This window comes from Siphateles boraxobius, unplaced genomic scaffold, assembly GCF_051911475.1.
Source record: "Siphateles boraxobius isolate OS27281-9 unplaced genomic scaffold, OSU_SipBor_1 9, whole genome shotgun sequence".
Taxonomy (NCBI): Eukaryota; Metazoa; Chordata; class Actinopteri; order Cypriniformes; family Leuciscidae; genus Siphateles; species Siphateles boraxobius.
In genome coordinates, this window is record NW_027509219.1 from 3,245,639 (window position 1) to 3,263,058 (window position 17,420).

General features: G+C 44.3%; 1 protein-coding gene across 2 annotated transcripts; it reads right to left on the minus strand.

Moving 5' to 3' along the window:
- Nucleotides 1–1,394: 1,394 nt before the first annotated feature.
- Nucleotides 1,395–16,509, minus strand: golm1 (golgi membrane protein 1). Of its 2 annotated transcripts, none has more exons than XM_077223834.1 (10): nt 16,367–16,509; nt 14,647–14,817; nt 13,671–13,841; nt 13,493–13,547; nt 13,291–13,393; nt 13,101–13,206; nt 11,362–11,542; nt 2,716–2,850; nt 2,453–2,635; nt 1,395–2,205 (listed from the first exon to the last, which is right to left on the minus strand). In XM_077223834.1, exons 2-10 carry the CDS (start codon nt 14,776–14,778, stop codon nt 2,093–2,095), a joined length of 1,179 nt encoding a protein of 392 aa, XP_077079949.1. In that variant the 5' UTR covers nt 14,779–14,817; nt 16,367–16,509; the 3' UTR covers nt 1,395–2,092. The 2 variants fall into 2 exon arrangements, with proteins under 2 accessions (XP_077079949.1, XP_077079950.1); XM_077223835.1 differs by having other exon boundaries at nt 13,113–13,206; nt 16,367–16,505.
- Between the last annotated feature and the right edge of the window lie 911 nt (nt 16,510–17,420).

Below are 17,420 nucleotides of genomic sequence, written 5' to 3' on the forward strand. Positions count from 1 at the left end.
GAGTCTGGAGTAGAAACATCCAGAGCCACCTTGCACAGGCGTGTGCAGGAAATGGGCTACAGGTGCCGCATTCCCCAGGTCAAGCCACTTTTGAACCAGAAACAGCGGCAGAAGCACCTGACCTGAGTTACAGAGAAGCAGCACTGGATTGTTGCTCAGTGGTCCAAAGTACTTTTTTCGGATGGAAGCAAATTTTGCATGTCATTCGGAAATCAAGGTGCCAGAGTCTGGAGGAAGACTGGGGAGAAGGAATTGCCAAAATGCCTGAAGTCCAGTGTCAAGAACCCACAGTCAGTGATGGTCTGGGGTGCCATGTCAGCTGCTGGTGTTGGTCCACTGTGTTTTATCAAGGGCAGGGTCAATGCAGCTAGCTATCAGGAGATTTTGGAGCACTTAATGGTTCCATCTGCTGAAAAGCTTTATGGAGATGAAGATTTCATTTTTCAGCACGACCTGGCACCTGCTCACAGTGCCAAAACCACTGGTAAATGGTTTACTGACCATGGTATTACTGTGCTCAATTGGCCTACCAACTCTCCTGACCTGAACCCCATAGAGAATCTGTGGGATATTGTGAAGAGAAAGTTGAGAGACGCAAGACCCAACACTCTGGATGAGCTTACGGCCGCTATCGAAGCATCCTGGGCCTCCATAACACCTCAGCAGTGCCACAGGCTGATTGCCTCCATGCCACGCCGCATTGAAGCAGTCATTTCTGCAAAAGGATTCCCGACCAAGTATTGAGTGCATAACTGAACATAATTATTTGAAGGTTGACTTTTTTTTTTGTTTGTCTTATTTTATTGGTCGGATGAAATATGCTAATTTTTTGAGATAGGAATTTTGGGTTTTCATGAGCTGTATGCCAAAATCATCAGTATTAAAATAAAAGACCTGAAATATTTCAGTTGGTGTGCAATGAATCTAAAATATATGAAAGTTTCATTTTTATCATTACATTATGGAAAATAATTTACTTTATCACAATATGCTAATTTTTTTAGAAGGACCTGTAAATGATCAGTAGGCTATGCATGGAATGTTTTACCTATTGCATTGGCAAAATGTGCAGCACACCAGAGCACACTAAATAGATAATATATCCAATGTGCATTCTTCTATTTCCAGTGTGATGAAAGAGCCAGATATTAACTATGATTTCTAACATCTTCTTGACCTATATTTGATAGTCCCAAAGTTTTTACACAAAATTGCAAATGGACTGCTGCTGTGATAACGATGTTACTTGCTAAATTATTATGCAACATAGTGAGGTCCTGTGACAATGCAGCATGTACCATGCAGTACTGTACGTAGTACACTAGCATTAGTAGCATTCCCTTATCCAGTCATTGCTCATCTACATGGTTAACACATTAAATGCACACAATAGATAGTAGCGCAACAAAATAATTTTTATTATGAGATCAGAAATTCAGTAAGAAACCCATATTTTTCAAAAACATATTCCAGTTCCCAACATGAAAATGTAAAAAATTCTTAAATCAACATAAAAATATCCTTTTACAGCAAATAAAAGCCTGGATTGCACTGTTATTAAATGAGTGAAGAGGAACGTGTCTTTTAGTCTAAAAATCGAATATTCCTGTGTTTTCAGCAGCTTAAATGTTGATATCCAGTTTCGTCAAAACGGAACATGAACCGTAAAGACAAGAATAAAGCTGTTTTTGTAACAAATCAGCAGTTGTTTCTGTACAAGAGCAAAGCATCTTACATAATAATAAGAGGTTTGACATAGGGAAAATTCACCATGATGCATTCATTTAAAGGCTTGTTGTCATAAGTAGTTACATTCAAGTTTAAACTAAAATCAGTACTAGCAAAAGAATGCCGTCTTCATGCCTGTCCTGGTAAGACATATGAGATAGTTTGTTAATGACATAAACTCATATCTTTCATTACACAGTAGTGCAGTATTCACCAGCACAAATGAGTCTTTACAGCAGGTTTCCTCTCCCATCTTTTAAACGTCTGCCGAGCTGTTGGGAGGTCACAATAAAGGGTTTGTGACAGTCTTCAGCTGAAGAAAATGTTGCTGTCAGAAGACTCGTCGTGATCAGGAGCACATTCGTTACATCCCTGCGAGCTCCGCCTGCTTCTCGTCCTCAGACTCCGGTTGGTTGTCATCATCACCGATATAATTAGCCTCAACATCCTCTTCTAGACCTGCACCTTGATTTTCATCTGTAGAAACAAGAAAATTATTCGTAATCTTATTGCATGGGACAAAAGTACTTTTGACATAGAATAATGATTATTCACAACTTTGTCAATTGACTTGCTGTCAATTACCACATAAAATACGTCATCCTTCAGTTTGTAAAAGCTACCAAAAAAAGTGTTACACTTGAAATTTCCTAACATCTTTATACAGTCATTTTAAAATGGAAAAAAAGTCTAATTGTATGATGATCATGATGTTGAAGACCACCTTTAATTTTAGAGAGCTGTTTTTCTATCTCGCCCTCATTGTCATACATAACGGCGTCTTCCTTCCCATTTGCTGCATCTTCCCCTTTCCTGTACCCAATTTTGACATCTTCCTCCTCCTCGTCGCCAATCCCGATGTCATTTTCCTTTGGGTCTAAAATCCCTGCTTCATCCAGCACAGTATCTGCATGAAGACAGATAAAATTAGTAATGTGTGTGTGTGTGTGTTGTGCTTTAATGGCTGGACTCTCTCCGTTAACCCACCTATGGCCTTTGAAGCTGGTCCTTTAATGTCCACCACTGCTTCTGGAACTTCTTCATTGGCTGGTCTGTTAAGAGCCTCACTCTTATTGGTCCGTTTGGAGGTGGGGGTGGGTGAGTCTTGTAAAATCACAGCATCTTAGAGGAGCAGACAGAATGTTGTTAAACATGTTATCTCTGCTTTGAAACAATCTGTATTGTAAAAAGCGCTATATAAATAAATGTGGCTTGACATGCTGGAGGAATAGAGAATTGAGTTTTTCTTTTTTTTTAAACTGACAAGCCCATTCCCACCCAGAACGATAACGTCTCGGTTACGTATGTAACCCTCGTTCCCTGAGTACAGGGAACGGAGACGTGTCGTCGGGGGAGTTCCCTGACGAATTGGGATCACGCTAGGGAGACCAATTGCCTTCGAGTGAATTAAAACGAGCCAATGAAAATTGGCATGCAAGATTTGCATTCCGCGACCCGCCTACCAGCGCGGGTATAAAAGGCGGAAGTAAACATTGCGCAATGCTTTTCGCTGAGGAGCCGAACGGTGTCCAGTCCTCCGCGAAGGTACAGCAACATGGCGAAGGAACGACACGTCTCCGTTCCCTGTACTCAGGGAACGAGGGTTACATACGTAACCGAGACGTTCCCTTTCGTCCTGGGAACTCCGACGTGTCGTCGGGGGAGTTCCCTGACGAATTGGGATCCCTAATAAAACGCCATGGTGCTGGCCCCTTCCAGCGCCCGGCAAAGCTATCCTGCAGCAGTTTCTTGAAATAAGTTGCGGGAGCTAGCACGGGAAACACACTGCTGTTCCGCGAGACCCGCACAGTGGATATTGGATAACACTGGGAAAGCGTTCCCTCAAGAGAGGAGGGAACGCTGCGGAAGCCCCAGCCTGACTGAGGAAGGCCAGGAATACACATATGTACTAGCCCGAAGGAATAGTGAAACATTTGGCAGTCCTTGAGGTAGTCCCAATCCAAGGGAAGTGGGAGCGTACTCAACAGGGACGACGAACGAGTCCGTCAAGGGGAAGACACGGCTGAACTGCACGTGGCCTCATGGGTCACAAATAGAAACCACTGGAGCACCCAGTCTACTAGCAGCTCCTTACTAGAGGTAGCAGACCTGGTGCCGGGCGGTCCGCCACGCCCAGCACCGGAGGGGTGAAGGAGGAACTCACGAGGCTCACCAACGTAGGGCGCCATACGGAGCAAAGAACGCACGTATCCGCTGTTTGAGGCGGAGTGGCGCAGCAAGCCGACACAACCTATTCCCTCGACCCACTGGCCGTAGCCAGAACTCGGGAGGAAACAGGTTCCACACGAAGGCTATAGAACCTAGCGAACGTGTTAGGTGTCGCCCAGCCCGCAGCTCTACAGATGTCTGTCAGCGAGGCGCCTTGAGCCAAAGCCCAGGAAGCGGCAACACCTCTAGTGGAGTGAGCGCGCAACCTGGGAGGACAAGGCTCACCCAGAGACTCATATGCTCGGATGATAGCATCCACTAACCAGTGGGCTAACCTCTGCTTGGAGACGGCCTTCCCCTTCTGCTGGCCTCCGTAACAGACAAAGAGCTGATCTGAGGTTCTGAAGCTTTGCGTTCTGTCAATATAAACCCGCAGGGCACGGACGGGACAGAGAAAAGCCAGGGCTGGGTCTGCCTCCTCCTGGGGCAGCGCTTGCAGGTTCACTACCTGGTCCACGAAGGGAGGGGTAGGAACCTTGGGCACATATCCGAGCCGGGGTCTCACACAACGTGAGAAAGGCCCGACCCAAACTCTAGGCACGATTCGTCGACCGAAAAAGCCTGCAGATCCCCGACCCTCTTGAAAGAGGCCAATGCCAACAGGAGCGCTGTCTTAATGGACAGGATATTATCTCACCGTCAGCAAAGGCTCAAAGGGAGGACTTTGAAGAGCTCTAAGTACCAGAGCAAGGTCCCAAGAGGGTACAGAGTGCGAAACACGAGGTGGATTTAACCTCCTGGCACCCTTAAGGAATCTGATGACCAGGTCGTGCTTCCCTAGGGACTTACCTTCCACTGCATCGTGATGCGCAACTACTGTGGCGACATACACTTTGAGGGTGGAGGGGGACAGCCTCCGCTCCAACCCATCCTGCAGGAAGGAAAGCACGACTCCGATCGGGCAAGTTCGGGGGTCCTCCTGACGGGAGAAACACCAATCGACGAACAGGTTCCACTTCAACGCATAGAGGCGCCTCGTAGAGGGGGCTCTAGCGGAAGTGATGGTGTCTACCACTGCCTGTGGCAGACCACCTAGAACCTCCGCGTCCCGTCCAGGGACCAGACATGGAGTTTCCAGAGGTCTGGACGCGGGTGCCATAGAGTGCCCCGTCTCTGAGAAAGAAGGTCCTTCCTCAGAGGAATCGGCAAAGGAGGGGCTGTCGCGAGGAGCATGAATTCGGTGAACCAAGTCCTGGTGGGCCAATACGGCGCCACAAGAAGGACCTGCTGCTCGTCCTCCCTGACCTTGCACAGAGTCTGTGCAAGAAGGCTCACTGGGGGAAACGCATACTTGCGCAGGTCCCGGGGCCAGCTGTGAGCCAGGGCGTCCGTGCCGAGGGTCCCCTCGGACAGGGAATAAAACCACTGGCAATGGGTCGTGTCCGGAGAGGCAAACAGGTCTACCTGTGCGACTCCGAAGACACTCCAAATCAGCTGGACCGACTGGGGATGGAGTCGCCATTCTCCTGGCAGGGGAGGCAGCCGTGAGAGCTCATCTGCCACACGGTTGAGCTCCCCTGGAATGTGAATGGCACGAAGCGACCTCAGATGCTTCTGACTCCATAGGAGGAGGTGGGAGGCGAGTCGCGACATACGACAGGAGCGTAGACCACCTTGATGGTTGATGTACGCAACGGTCGCAGTGCTGTCCGTACGGACCAGTACGTGCTTGTGTCTGAGAACCCCTTTGAGGCGACGCAAGGCTAAGCGTACTGCTTGCAACTCTAGGCAGTTGATATGCCAATGCAGTTGAGGCCCCGTCCACAGACCTGAAACTGCATGCCCGTTGTACGTGGCCCCCCAACCGGTGGCAGAGGCATCTGTGAAAACCACAGCATGCCTGGAAACCTGGACTAAGGGCACTCCGGCCCGTAGAAACGCAGGATCCGACCACGGGGAGAAGGTTTGGCGACAGTGCGGGGTCACTTTGACCCGGAACGTGCCGCTGTGCCACGCCCACCTCGGGACTCGATCGTGAAGCCAGCGCTGAAGCGGTCTCATATGTAACAGGCCGAGCGGCGTTACTGCGGCTGCCATATGCCCCAGGAGCCTCTGAAATTGTTTCAGTGGAACCGCTGTCCTGCCTCGAAAAGACCTGAGGCAGGTGAGCACTGACTGGACGCGTTCCTCCGTGAGGCGCGCAGTCCGGGCGACCGAGTCCAGCTCCATACCGAGATAAGAGATCCTCTGCACGGGGCAGAGTTTGCTCTTGTCCCAGTTGACCTGAAGCCCCAACCGGCTGAGGTGCCGAAGCACCATGTCCCTGTGATCGCACAACACATCTCGCGAGTGAGCTAAAATGAGCCAGTCGTCGAGGTAGTTGAGGATGCGAACGCCTTGTTCTCTCATGGGAACAAGGCCGCCTCCGCGACTTTCGTGAAGACGCGGGGTGACAGGGCCAGCCCGAAGGGTAGGACTTTGTACTGATACGCCCGACCCTCGAAAGCAAACCGAAGAAACGGTCTGTGTCGAAGGAGAATCGAGACGTGAAAGTACGCGTCCTTCAGGTCGATCGCTGCAAACCAATCCTGGGGACGGATGCATTCGAAAATGCGCTTCTGCGTGAGCATCTTGAACAGGAGTTTGTGCAGGGCCCGATTCAAGACCCGCAGGTCCAGGATTGGCCGTAACCCACCGTCTTTCTTGGGTACAATGAAGTAGGGGCTGTAAAACCCGGACCTCATCTCGGCAGGAGGGACCGGCTCGATCGCGTCCTTCGCCAGCAGGACATCGATCTCTTTCCGCAAGACAGGGGCGTCCACCGACCGCACACGGGTAAAGTGGACGCCCCTGAACTTGGGAGGCCGGCGTGCAAACTGAATTGCCTAGCCGAACCGGATGGTGCGGATGAGCCATCGGGACGGACCCGGAAGCGCTTCTAGCCAGGCGTCCAGATACCGTCCCAATGAACCCACCCGAACCACCGGCGTACCCGCGGAGGGGCAGCGAGGTGGAAGACAGGGACCCGGCTCTGGTGGCGTTGTAGCGACCGAGAGCGGGGGTCTGGGTGCGCCTGACACCAACCTGCTTCCACCGAGGGGCAGACGGCAGAGAAGGCTCGTGGGCGTTCTGCTGCGGACTGTCCGGTGGCGAGGGGAGGGGGAGAGACGAGGAACGAGGCCCTGACTCCTCGTATGCTGGTCTCTGCGCCTCCGGGCCCAGCTGCAGACCGGAGCGACGCAGCTGAGGCTGCGTCACTGCTATCTACAAGCTGGGGAGAGGGGAACGGGAGTGGTGCAGCTCGGGGGCGGCACGCACTGCCATTCTGACCCTCTCGGATGGAGGAAACTGGTCTTATTATACTGCCAGTCTCGACCGTGAGGGAAAACGAGGGACGAGGCCCGGGGGCATCGAGTCCTGGTTTCCCCTCACCCAGCGAGAGACGAGAGTGACAAGGCCGTAGCCCTCACTGCCATCTGAGCGCTGGGGCCCGTGAACGACTCAGAGGAAGTGGACTGCTCAAACTTTGGGTACCGCTGATTACTGGATAACCAGCGGCGGAACAGAAACTAAATTCTCCACCCGGCCCTCCCCCGGGGGAAGGAGTGGTGATGACACGCACTCCCAAAGAGCAGATCGTCACATACTCTGGGTCGCTCCTCTCAGGGTTGCTTCCCTTCCCTTGGGAAAAACAAACTCCGAGCGGGCTGGTTTTGAGGTGCTTCTGGACCACCAGTGTGGACATCGTCTAACCGAGGGCCAGCGCTGTGACTAATCACGGTCAGTCACTAAGCACAGCTCAACCCCGAGTTAGAACTACGCACGTGCAGTGGTAGTGAGAGAGGAAAAACTTCTGCAGATTTAGGCATGTTTGGCTTGCCATATTGGCACCAAAACGCTTCCATACTGCCAAAATTCTTCACACACATCCAGGCGCTTTAGAACAGCCCAGGAAAGTGTGGCTGTTAAGTCTGAATCTTCAGCATGAGAACACGACATTATAGTAGGAACTCAGCATCATTTTCAGAGTATAACAGCCCTCTCTCCGATGTAGCGATCGACATCTGTCCTCCCTGGGGCCCCGAATGAAATGCTTGGTCCCTCATGAGAAGGACCAGAATCCCATCCGAAAGCCTCGACGGCACACGGCACGCTGAGCGGCTCAAGCCTTTACGAGAAAGGGGAGACGAGCAGCACGCCGACGTGGTCATGCACTCCTGAGAGAACATGAACCACCCACGAACGCAGTCTCAACACACTGATTAGGCATGTGAAACAGTGATCGTGGCCGTCAACCAGGCATGCAAGATAGTGAACGTGGCCATCGCTTCGATGACACACGGCACGCTGGGCGCTCAAGCCTTCAGGCAAGGCGAACAACGTGCCGACGTGGTCATGCTCTCATAAGAAAGCATAAACCACCCACGAACACAGTCTCAGCATGTTTGCGATGCGCTAGAGGAGTGAGTGGTTCGTGCTCACTGAAACCCTCAGATCACCAATGTTATTCGCCAAAGTAGCCCTCCTCTGGTGCACCAGAAGAGAAACTAGATCGGGAAATAAGCAAAGGGACTCACCTCATAGAGGCACGCGAGTCTTGATCTTGACCACGCATCTTGAGCGCCGAATGACGCGCGCTGGGTTGCCGTGACAACCCGCGCTGTCAGCCGGCGCTCGACGGCACACGGCACGCTGAGCGGCTCAAGCCTTTACGAGAAAGGGGAGACGAACAACGTGCCGACGTGGTCATGCACCCCTGAGAGAACATGAACCACCCACGAACGTAGTCTCACACACGGATTAGGCATGTGAAACAATGAACGTGGCCGTCAAATAAGGACAGGGAACGATCGCACCCAGAAACGCACGAGTGAAACGTCATCCTGAAAAGGACGCGATCTTCACTCGTGTTGCTCTTTCAGGAAGAAAGTACTCTCTCTATCGTGCTGAAGCACACAGGGACCCAACGCGGCAACACAGCGGGGAAACTGCAAGCCCGCTGTGCGCACTCAACCGTTTACCAGCTGTGAAAACAGCTTTTGAATCAACAGCATATAGACGCAGCCGGCAGACAGGAAACCGCGCGGTCGCTGAAACGCCATCTCACCAACACAGAGAGATCCCCTCCCGAAACAGCAGACTCGTAGCCGTAAGAAAAACACAATCTTAAAGCTCACTCACTCAGAGAGGACACAATCGGTCGGCTCCGAAGCTAAAAGCATTGCGCAATGTTTACTTCCGCCTTTTATACCCGCGCTGGTAGGCGGGTCGCGGAATGCAAATCTTGCATGCCAATTTTCATTGGCTCGTTTTAATTCACTCGAAGGCAATTGGTCTCCCTAGCGTGATCCCAATTCGTCAGGGAACTCCCCCGACGACACGTCGGAGTTCCCAGGACGAAAGGGAACTATGGACACCAATGGACAATGATGTTCTGTTTATTATAAGCACACGCTGCAGTAATGTCGTATGTCACTTTAAATGCTCAGCCGGGTAGATTCTGCAGTCAATGTTTTTATCGTTCATCAGCAGTGGAGTTTCTCTGTGTCGTTAATGTAACAGTTGTGGTGTACACTCTGCTATTCTCTTAGAGTTCGAACAATTATTAAAATGTTAGTTATCGTACACCTTGGTGTGAAGGGCTTTAACGGTGCACATTTAATAAGAGGGATAGTACGGAACGCTAAAACGTAAGTTTTTTTTATGGTTTTGATTATAAAAAATGACAGACAAGAGTTCAAATTTATTTAGCTTTTCACAATACACATTTAAAGTGTTTACATGCCTGTTTATTGCGTTTAAAATCAGCATACACCATATATTTTACTACGATTATGGTTGATTGATGGTATTTGATTGAAGTATTGTGTTTACGAAGTAGATTTTAATCGCAATATTGCCTAATGAGGGTGCATGTAAACATAATCATTGTTTCAAAGCAGCTTTACAGAAAATTTTGTGCGACAAAACATTACGCAGCCGTTTGACCAAATGGGAGGTATTCCAATTAAACAATGAGTGTAAGGAGAAAACCAATTCTATCCTAAACACCTGCTGAATAGATGGTTATGACTAAATAAAAAAAGTACAATTATAAAGATTATTTATTCTTACAAATTTCAATGTTATTATGAGTTTGCAGTAAGTGAAAAGATTAACGTTGTGATGTAACAGAAGGAGCGAAAGACCTTTTCTTCCATATTATGACGTAATTCAGAGTATTTATCCGAACAGATTACGGAAAAAAGAAAAGATAAAAGACGAGGACTTCTAGGCATCGGTTGTTGATTGGATTTTGAGATGTGGGTTTTGCACTCACAAACAGAGGTGGACGAACACAAGCTTGCAGGGGGGAATATAAGCACACTAAATGATTGGAAAAGTCCTGCTACGCCATCAGAGAGAAGTTTGTCGTTTCACAAGAAAATTTGAATCATTTGAAATACGATCAATTATGTGCTTTTAGAGAAGAGATGGAGTGAATATTCATTTCATGCCGATACGGGTACTCATTGTCCTACCGGCATGAAAATCATGTGGTTTATTGTGGAGAGGTTTACTTGTGCTAGGGCTGTGCTGTTCAACCGGACAACCGCCCCACCACTGTGGTTTGTATGTGAAAGCAGTTTTACATGAATATTACAACACGAGTGAAGCACAAAGCTTTACTCACCAAAGAAATAATAGCTAAGCAATTAAATGTTACATCGCAAACATTTGAATACGTGAGGAATGAGAGAGGTAACATGAGCCAATCAATTTAAGCCATTTGACGGCATTGTATTCTGTTTTGCGATCAGGTCACCTGATTTCATTATTCCACTATCATTTCTTTTACCAAATCTTCACTCACGTCTCACCCATTTTTGCAGGGGATTATAAACATTTCTTCCTTTCATTCACTTTTAATTACTATATTCACTGTAGGACGGACCTTTTTTTGCACACATGCCTGTAATTTATTTTTCTGGCAGTGCAAAATCAAATATACTATATCCTAAATGCCTTGCACCGGCAGAAGATAACATTTTCTCTTCAGACCTTTAATAAGGTCAGTTGCTTTGGAACATCAGGGAAGAAATGAAGATTTTAACCTAGAGATGGACTCAGTCCTTCTCCTGTCCCACATTCCTCTCAAATCGCTGAACGGTATATATGATGACAAATTTATGTTTGTGGGGAAATATATTTAAACTTGGCTTAGTTTCATAATTTCGTATTTCTATTTTTTTCTATGTTCAAGAATCACATTACAGCCATAATGTCTGTATTTGTATTATTTGCGTGAATAATAGGCTATTATTAATTCCAGCCACTGTAAAAAAACAAAAAAACAAAAAACAAAGAACTGCCAACGTCACAGACCTAGCAAGTACTCTTAAGTTATCGGACTTGCATTAAATGAGGGACTTCAACCATATATAGAGACCATTTACAAACCACACTCAAACAGGCAACTCTCACCTTCTTCATTTTTCTTCACTACTAACTCATTGATTTGGACCTTAGCATAATTTTTGGGCTGTGAATTCACATCTGGTTTGCCGTTCGGAAGTTCTGCCACACTTTTATTTGAATGGTTTGTGGCGGGAACATCAGATTTGGCTTTTGAAACAGAGACTTTCGGCATGGAACCATCAGCATTCTGTGAAGGACAGTTTATGTCAGTGGAAAAGGGGTAAAAGACATCAAATAAATAATGGCTCGTTTCCACTGAGCAGTATGGTACAGTACAGTACGGTTCGGGTCGGGTCAGTAAACCTTGATCCGGCTAGCGTTTCCACCGCCAACAATACCCTTCTTGATAGGCGTGGTGTTTGCCGGAAAGAAGCGATCAACGTCATTTTCGCGCGAAGAAGAAAGCGACAAAGTAAACACCAATGGGTGGCATACAGCAGATATTGTCCTTGCTTCTCGGCATGTTTGTCACAAGAAGAGAAGCGCCGACATTAGGCATTTCTCAATACCAAGTACGCAAAGTTCTCAGCAGAAGGACTCCCGAGGACGCGAGTGCGGTAATTCTCCAAATGGAACGGTGCGTTCTTGAAAGCATCACTCCTCTTGCTCTGCATGTACATTTTAGGCAACAATAAAACAAAATATATTATAAAACACTACTCTGCCTCTTTTCGTTTTCATTTATTTACATATTAAACATTATAGACACACAAATGTGGTTCAGGCAATGTATAGACCTGATTATATTATTTACTGCATGATTAACGTTAGCGTATTTATAACAAAACGAAATATAAAACACAACCCTGCATCTTTTAGTTTAAATTTAAAAAATATGAAACATATTCCAGGCAATATGTGCATTTGTCCAAATGTTGCAATAAACAACATTACAGTGATAATCTGTAATCGATACAGTGATAATAAAAAAATGACAAAACTCAACCCAGTTAAACCCAGTTAGCCATTATAAAAGTATAAGTAAAAGGTAACGTTACAAGAAGCTATACAATAAGAAATAAAGCAAACAATTCAGTCAAATATACAAATTCAGCGCTAGTCTAACGTTAACGTTACAACGGAAAAGTTAAATAGCCTAAATATATGAAACTTCACTTAGCCCTCAGCCAAAACGATTGGCCAGGGAACGAATTATCGATTCACTATACCAAAGATCACCCGTTATATACACAAGACAAATTACCACTACAGAGTCAACGGCAAACGTCAGAACGACTAGCCGAGGAAAGGCTGTTCCAGGCGGGGAACATGAGCGCCGAGCGCCCGGTGATCCCTGGAATGGATCAAATTATCATAAATCATTATAAATAAACCACAGATTTGAGCTATAAACAACTACATTCTCACCTGAAAAACTCTTAAAACTACATTTCGTGAAAGAATAACCGTAGTATTATATTCCAGCTGTATATAAAAAAATGGCGCTTCTTATGTTTTCATTCCCCTTGTAGCACGCGCAAGTGACGATACTCTGTCAACCAATCAACGTTCTGCAGTGAGTCTAGCTCCACCCTTTAGTACCGTACCACTGTGCTAGGTACCCCAATGGAAGGGTACCCAAAATTTTTTGGCTTTTTGGTACCATTCACAACTTTTGACAGTGGAAACGCAAATAATTGCGTACCGTACCGAACTGTACCGTACCGTAACGCTCAGTGGAAACGAGCCATAAGAATCACAATAAAAGGAACTATTTAAGGCCATTTTTTTCCTCATAGCCGTACCAGTGGAGCTACCTTTTCAGACGTCCTTTGCTTTTCCAGTTTGGCAGCTGCCATTTTTCCATTGCATTCCTCTTTTATGGCCTCAATTTGTTTGTTGCACTGAGACCTGCACAATACATACAGCCATTATCATACTGATCAAGCATTATGTCTTTGGTATTGTAGATTAGAGCATTCAGAATAGACCTACATCTCACTGCTCGCTTTCTTACTGAGCGTGTCCATGTTATTTTGACAGGACTTCAGCTCACTCTGCATTTTACTCAGATCCTGCTGTAATGACTTCATATGGTCTAATAAAAATTAAAAAATCAACAAAAATGTGAAGGAAATATGATATGCGTTAAAGAGTAAATAGCCTACAGTAGCACAAATATGAGGTAAACACTTACTCTTCATGTCTTGCACCATTTTAGCACTGGAGGAAATGTTGATCTTCAGATTCTCCTATGACAGAGAGAAAACTTTTAGACCTAAAAACATACACTGAGCATTTCTGGGCATTAATAACACTTAGTCAAGGTAGCGCCATAATGCCATTTTGAACGTGCTAGCATAGTTTTTTCATACTTTTTCTTTTTTCCAGGTGTTCAGAACACTTTCCTGCTGTCTTTGGTGTGTTTCCTCCATTAACTCCAGCTGATCGTTCTGTCTGCGCGTCTCATCCTCGGCCTTCTGCTTCTCTCTGTCACTTTCTACAGCCAGCTTCCTCATGCGGTCCTCCAGCTCCAATATCTTGCTCTGGAGAACAACAAAAAGTCAAGTCAAGTCACATTTATTTATATTAGGCTTTTTAGAATACAGATTGTTTCAAAGCAGCTTTACAGAGATAACAGGAAAATAATGCAACAAAGTTTGTTTCCAGAAGAAAATAGCATTACAGTCCAGCTTAAGTAAGTTCAGTGATGTTTCATTTTGTTGTAAAAAAAGTTATTAATTTAGTTAATTTACATATATAGCCGCTCTGGAGAAAACCGTGATGTCATCGTCCAGCTCAGTTTGGTTCTCATATAATGGTGTCAATGCAGGCAGATCAATAATATTGTTGAATATTAAATTAAATGTTGAATTTAATTTTTAATAAAATTTAATTTGGTCCCACTTTATATTAAGTGGCCTTAACTACCATGTACTAACATTGAAATTAATAATTTGATACAATGGACTTATTGTGTACATAACTGTTTTTACATTGTACTTATATTTTGAAAATACCTGCATGTAATTACAGCTGTAATTAATGTATGTAATTACACTGTTGACCCTTCCCTTACACCTTAACCTACCCATACCACCACACCTGACCCTAAACTTACCAGTATCACATTTCAATAGCAGCTAAAGTGTTTTACAATACAAGATGAACACGATAAGTACATTGTATTTATTTTTCGATGCTTATTATTCGTACATAGTACATAGTAAAGCCACTTAATATAAAGTGGGACCTTTAATTTAAAGTTTAAACAAACCTCCTTTCTAGACAGACCTCTTAAAGTTAAACAGCCACTCGCCAAAGGCTACATCCAAACACTGAGTGTCAAACCTGCAGCTCGACGTTTCTGGAGTTTGAGACCCAATAGTTAAAGCCAAGCAGGAAGATGCAGGAGACGAGAGCCACCAACAGCAAAGTTGAAGAGCGGCCGCCACGTCGACCGTTCCCAAGTGCACCCATCATGCTTTATCACAGTTCCACAAACACCTTAAAGATGAATTCCTGAAAGGGAAATATGAACTTAGTATAGACATTTATAGCCCCATAATACAGGATATAAGAAACACATAAATGCAAACAGAAAAAGAAGTGAGGCATTTTTAGCAAAATGATCTAGACCACATTTTTGGGAATCATAACTTGCCTGCCAAAATACACAAACATTTCTGTGGAATCTTACCTACTACTCGGGTACTGTGTGTTAAACATAGAAGTCACTAGTTATCGCTGCAGTTTTCAAGAATAGTCCATTTTCATCAACAATGTCAGAATATAGCATGTAATTGGTCATTAAAAGGGAGCTTGTCTTAATGCATATTTCAAAGGCATGAAGATCAATTTCAGAGAATTTCCCAAAACTCATCAAACTTGTTTCAGTATTTAGTTGATTTGATTTATTCAAAGAGTTGAGTTGTACATACATGTGCAAGTGTTTTCAATTCTGCATCAGTAATAAAAACATTTATTTTACTTTACCCAAGCAAATAATATTTCACAGCAATGATCAATTGCCAATGTTTTATTAATAGTAACAATAACATTAGAGTCCGTGGTTTAAAAGATTTTTTTTCTTTAGTTATTCTTTCTTTCTTCTCAACTGTTTGGTGGAGTTTTTTTAACCCTATGAAGCCTACTGATACACACATTTCTAAGGGCTCTAAATGATCAAACCTACGCTGAAAACCCTGTTATACACAATCTACTACATGCCTTCTGTCGTCTGATTGATAGATTATAAATTTTAGCAAGTAAACACCCTTCAGTTCGTGGTTTACGTGTCTTTTTGCAGTGAAATCATTACTCATTATTATAAAAATACAGTAAGAATAACTTTTATATTGTTAGTAATAATTTCAAGATTAATCATTACTAGACTGAAGCAACTTAGGTTTACTTGATTAATTATCCACACATTACTGAGAAGTATGAGAGCCTCAAAAGCCTGATATGCAAACTGTTCCATTTTAAAATAAATAAATCATTTTTTCTGGCTATTATTTTATGTCAGACTTTAGAGAGAGAAAAAAACCCCTGAACAGATGGAATGTATTGAACGAAAACCTGTTGTTCGTCAGATACCAACACACATCATTTACACCTCCTGCACTTTTTATTTACATAATAACTAAACAAATGCTATATAGAGAACACCCAGTGCCCAGGATGTACTGCAGGAACAAATGCAAACCAAATCAGTGTGGTGTAAAGTTAGTAACAGAGAGAGTGCAATTAATCATGTTCACCAACGCCAGACTTTTACAGGAGGAACACTTTACTACTGTACGTTACTGCCACTGTGCCTTTCAAATCAAAGAAACATTTTACTCAACGAATGATTAAATAAAGGAGTATTAGAAAATATTAATATCAAACAAGCCACACATTCAACATGTAAATCCATTTAGTACGTAATTGCTTTTGTTCTGGTAAGTTAGCATGCTTGCTAATACAGCTCCTGTTATTGTTTTAGTTACACTTTCCTCTTTTTTTTACAGATAAATATTGTATATTAGTGTCAAAATTATATGTATTGGTGTCAAATTGTCCTTACCGGCGTTTAATGTGAAAGGTCTCGTCAGGAAATGGGATATAGACATCTCGGTTTTCATTGGAGTCTTTCCGGGATGAAATCACTCAATAAACTGCAGCGTTTTTGCCTTGAACCGCAACGCGCACGCGCACTTCATTCTGATTCACTTGTCTTTTCAGGAAAGCGTTTCTTTCGTCGCTGAATGGTTCTTTGAGGTACTACAGTTGAGCACTCTTTCCACTCTTAATAGCCAGAAAATAAATAAAAGCAGGACATGTGTTTCCACAATGGAACTTGTATCAAATTGTCAGCTTTAGGCAAAAAATATTCTATTCTATAAACTGTATTGATTTGTAAGATATAAAATATGACAACATGCCCCAAACCTACATTTATGAAAAATCCCCCTTTTGTGAGAACAGTTCATCCTTTTGCTAAACCTTTATCTCATGACAGTGAGGTTATAGTGTTTGCTTGTTGCCTGACTGAAATTATAAAGATATGATAATAATGTTAATTTTTCATGAAGGACAGAAGTTACAAAATATTTTAATCTTAATTTCATAAAGTTAAATTAGTAGGAATTACTTGAACTTGGTTTTTGGACCAAAATCCAAGAGAAAACAAGAATGTGTGTATTTGGACTTTTGACTAAAAACCGTGTGACCCAGTAAACCAGTTAATGAAATACAGAAATACAGAGCTTCCCTGTGTGAACTATCCTTAGTTTGCCCTTGTTAAATGGAAGGAAAAATAGTCAGAACAGATGTTTTGAAATAAAAAATTTAGTTATTTTAGGCATATTTTTTTTCTTCTGGATGTTAATAGCTTCTCCTGTTTGTTTAAATTAACATAATTTACATGGATAAAAACATAGATCTTCAACATTCAACCTGATTTCTTGTTTCAAAGCACCAAGACAGTCTGTCCCTGCAAAACTGGAAACTCCAAAAACTGATTTTCACGTCATGAAGATTCTTGTGTGGTGCAGAGACACGCCTCTCATCTCATGTGGCAGTTCACTACGTTAAAGCAGAACTAAGTAACTTTTTTACCTTAACCGAACAGCTTTGGA

Coding starts and splice junctions, on each gene's coding strand:
- golm1 (XM_077223834.1), bottom strand. CDS start 14,778: ATGATGGGTGCACTTGGGAACGGTCGACGTGGCGGCCGCTCTTCAACT. Junction 13,548..13,670: donor ACACCTGGAAAAAAGAAAAA/GTATGAAAAAAC, acceptor TCTCTGTCATAG/GAGAATCTGAAGATCAACAT. Junction 13,207..13,290: donor AAGAAAGCGAGCAGTGAGAT/GTAGGTCTATTC, acceptor TGTATTGTGCAG/GTCTCAGTGCAACAAACAAA.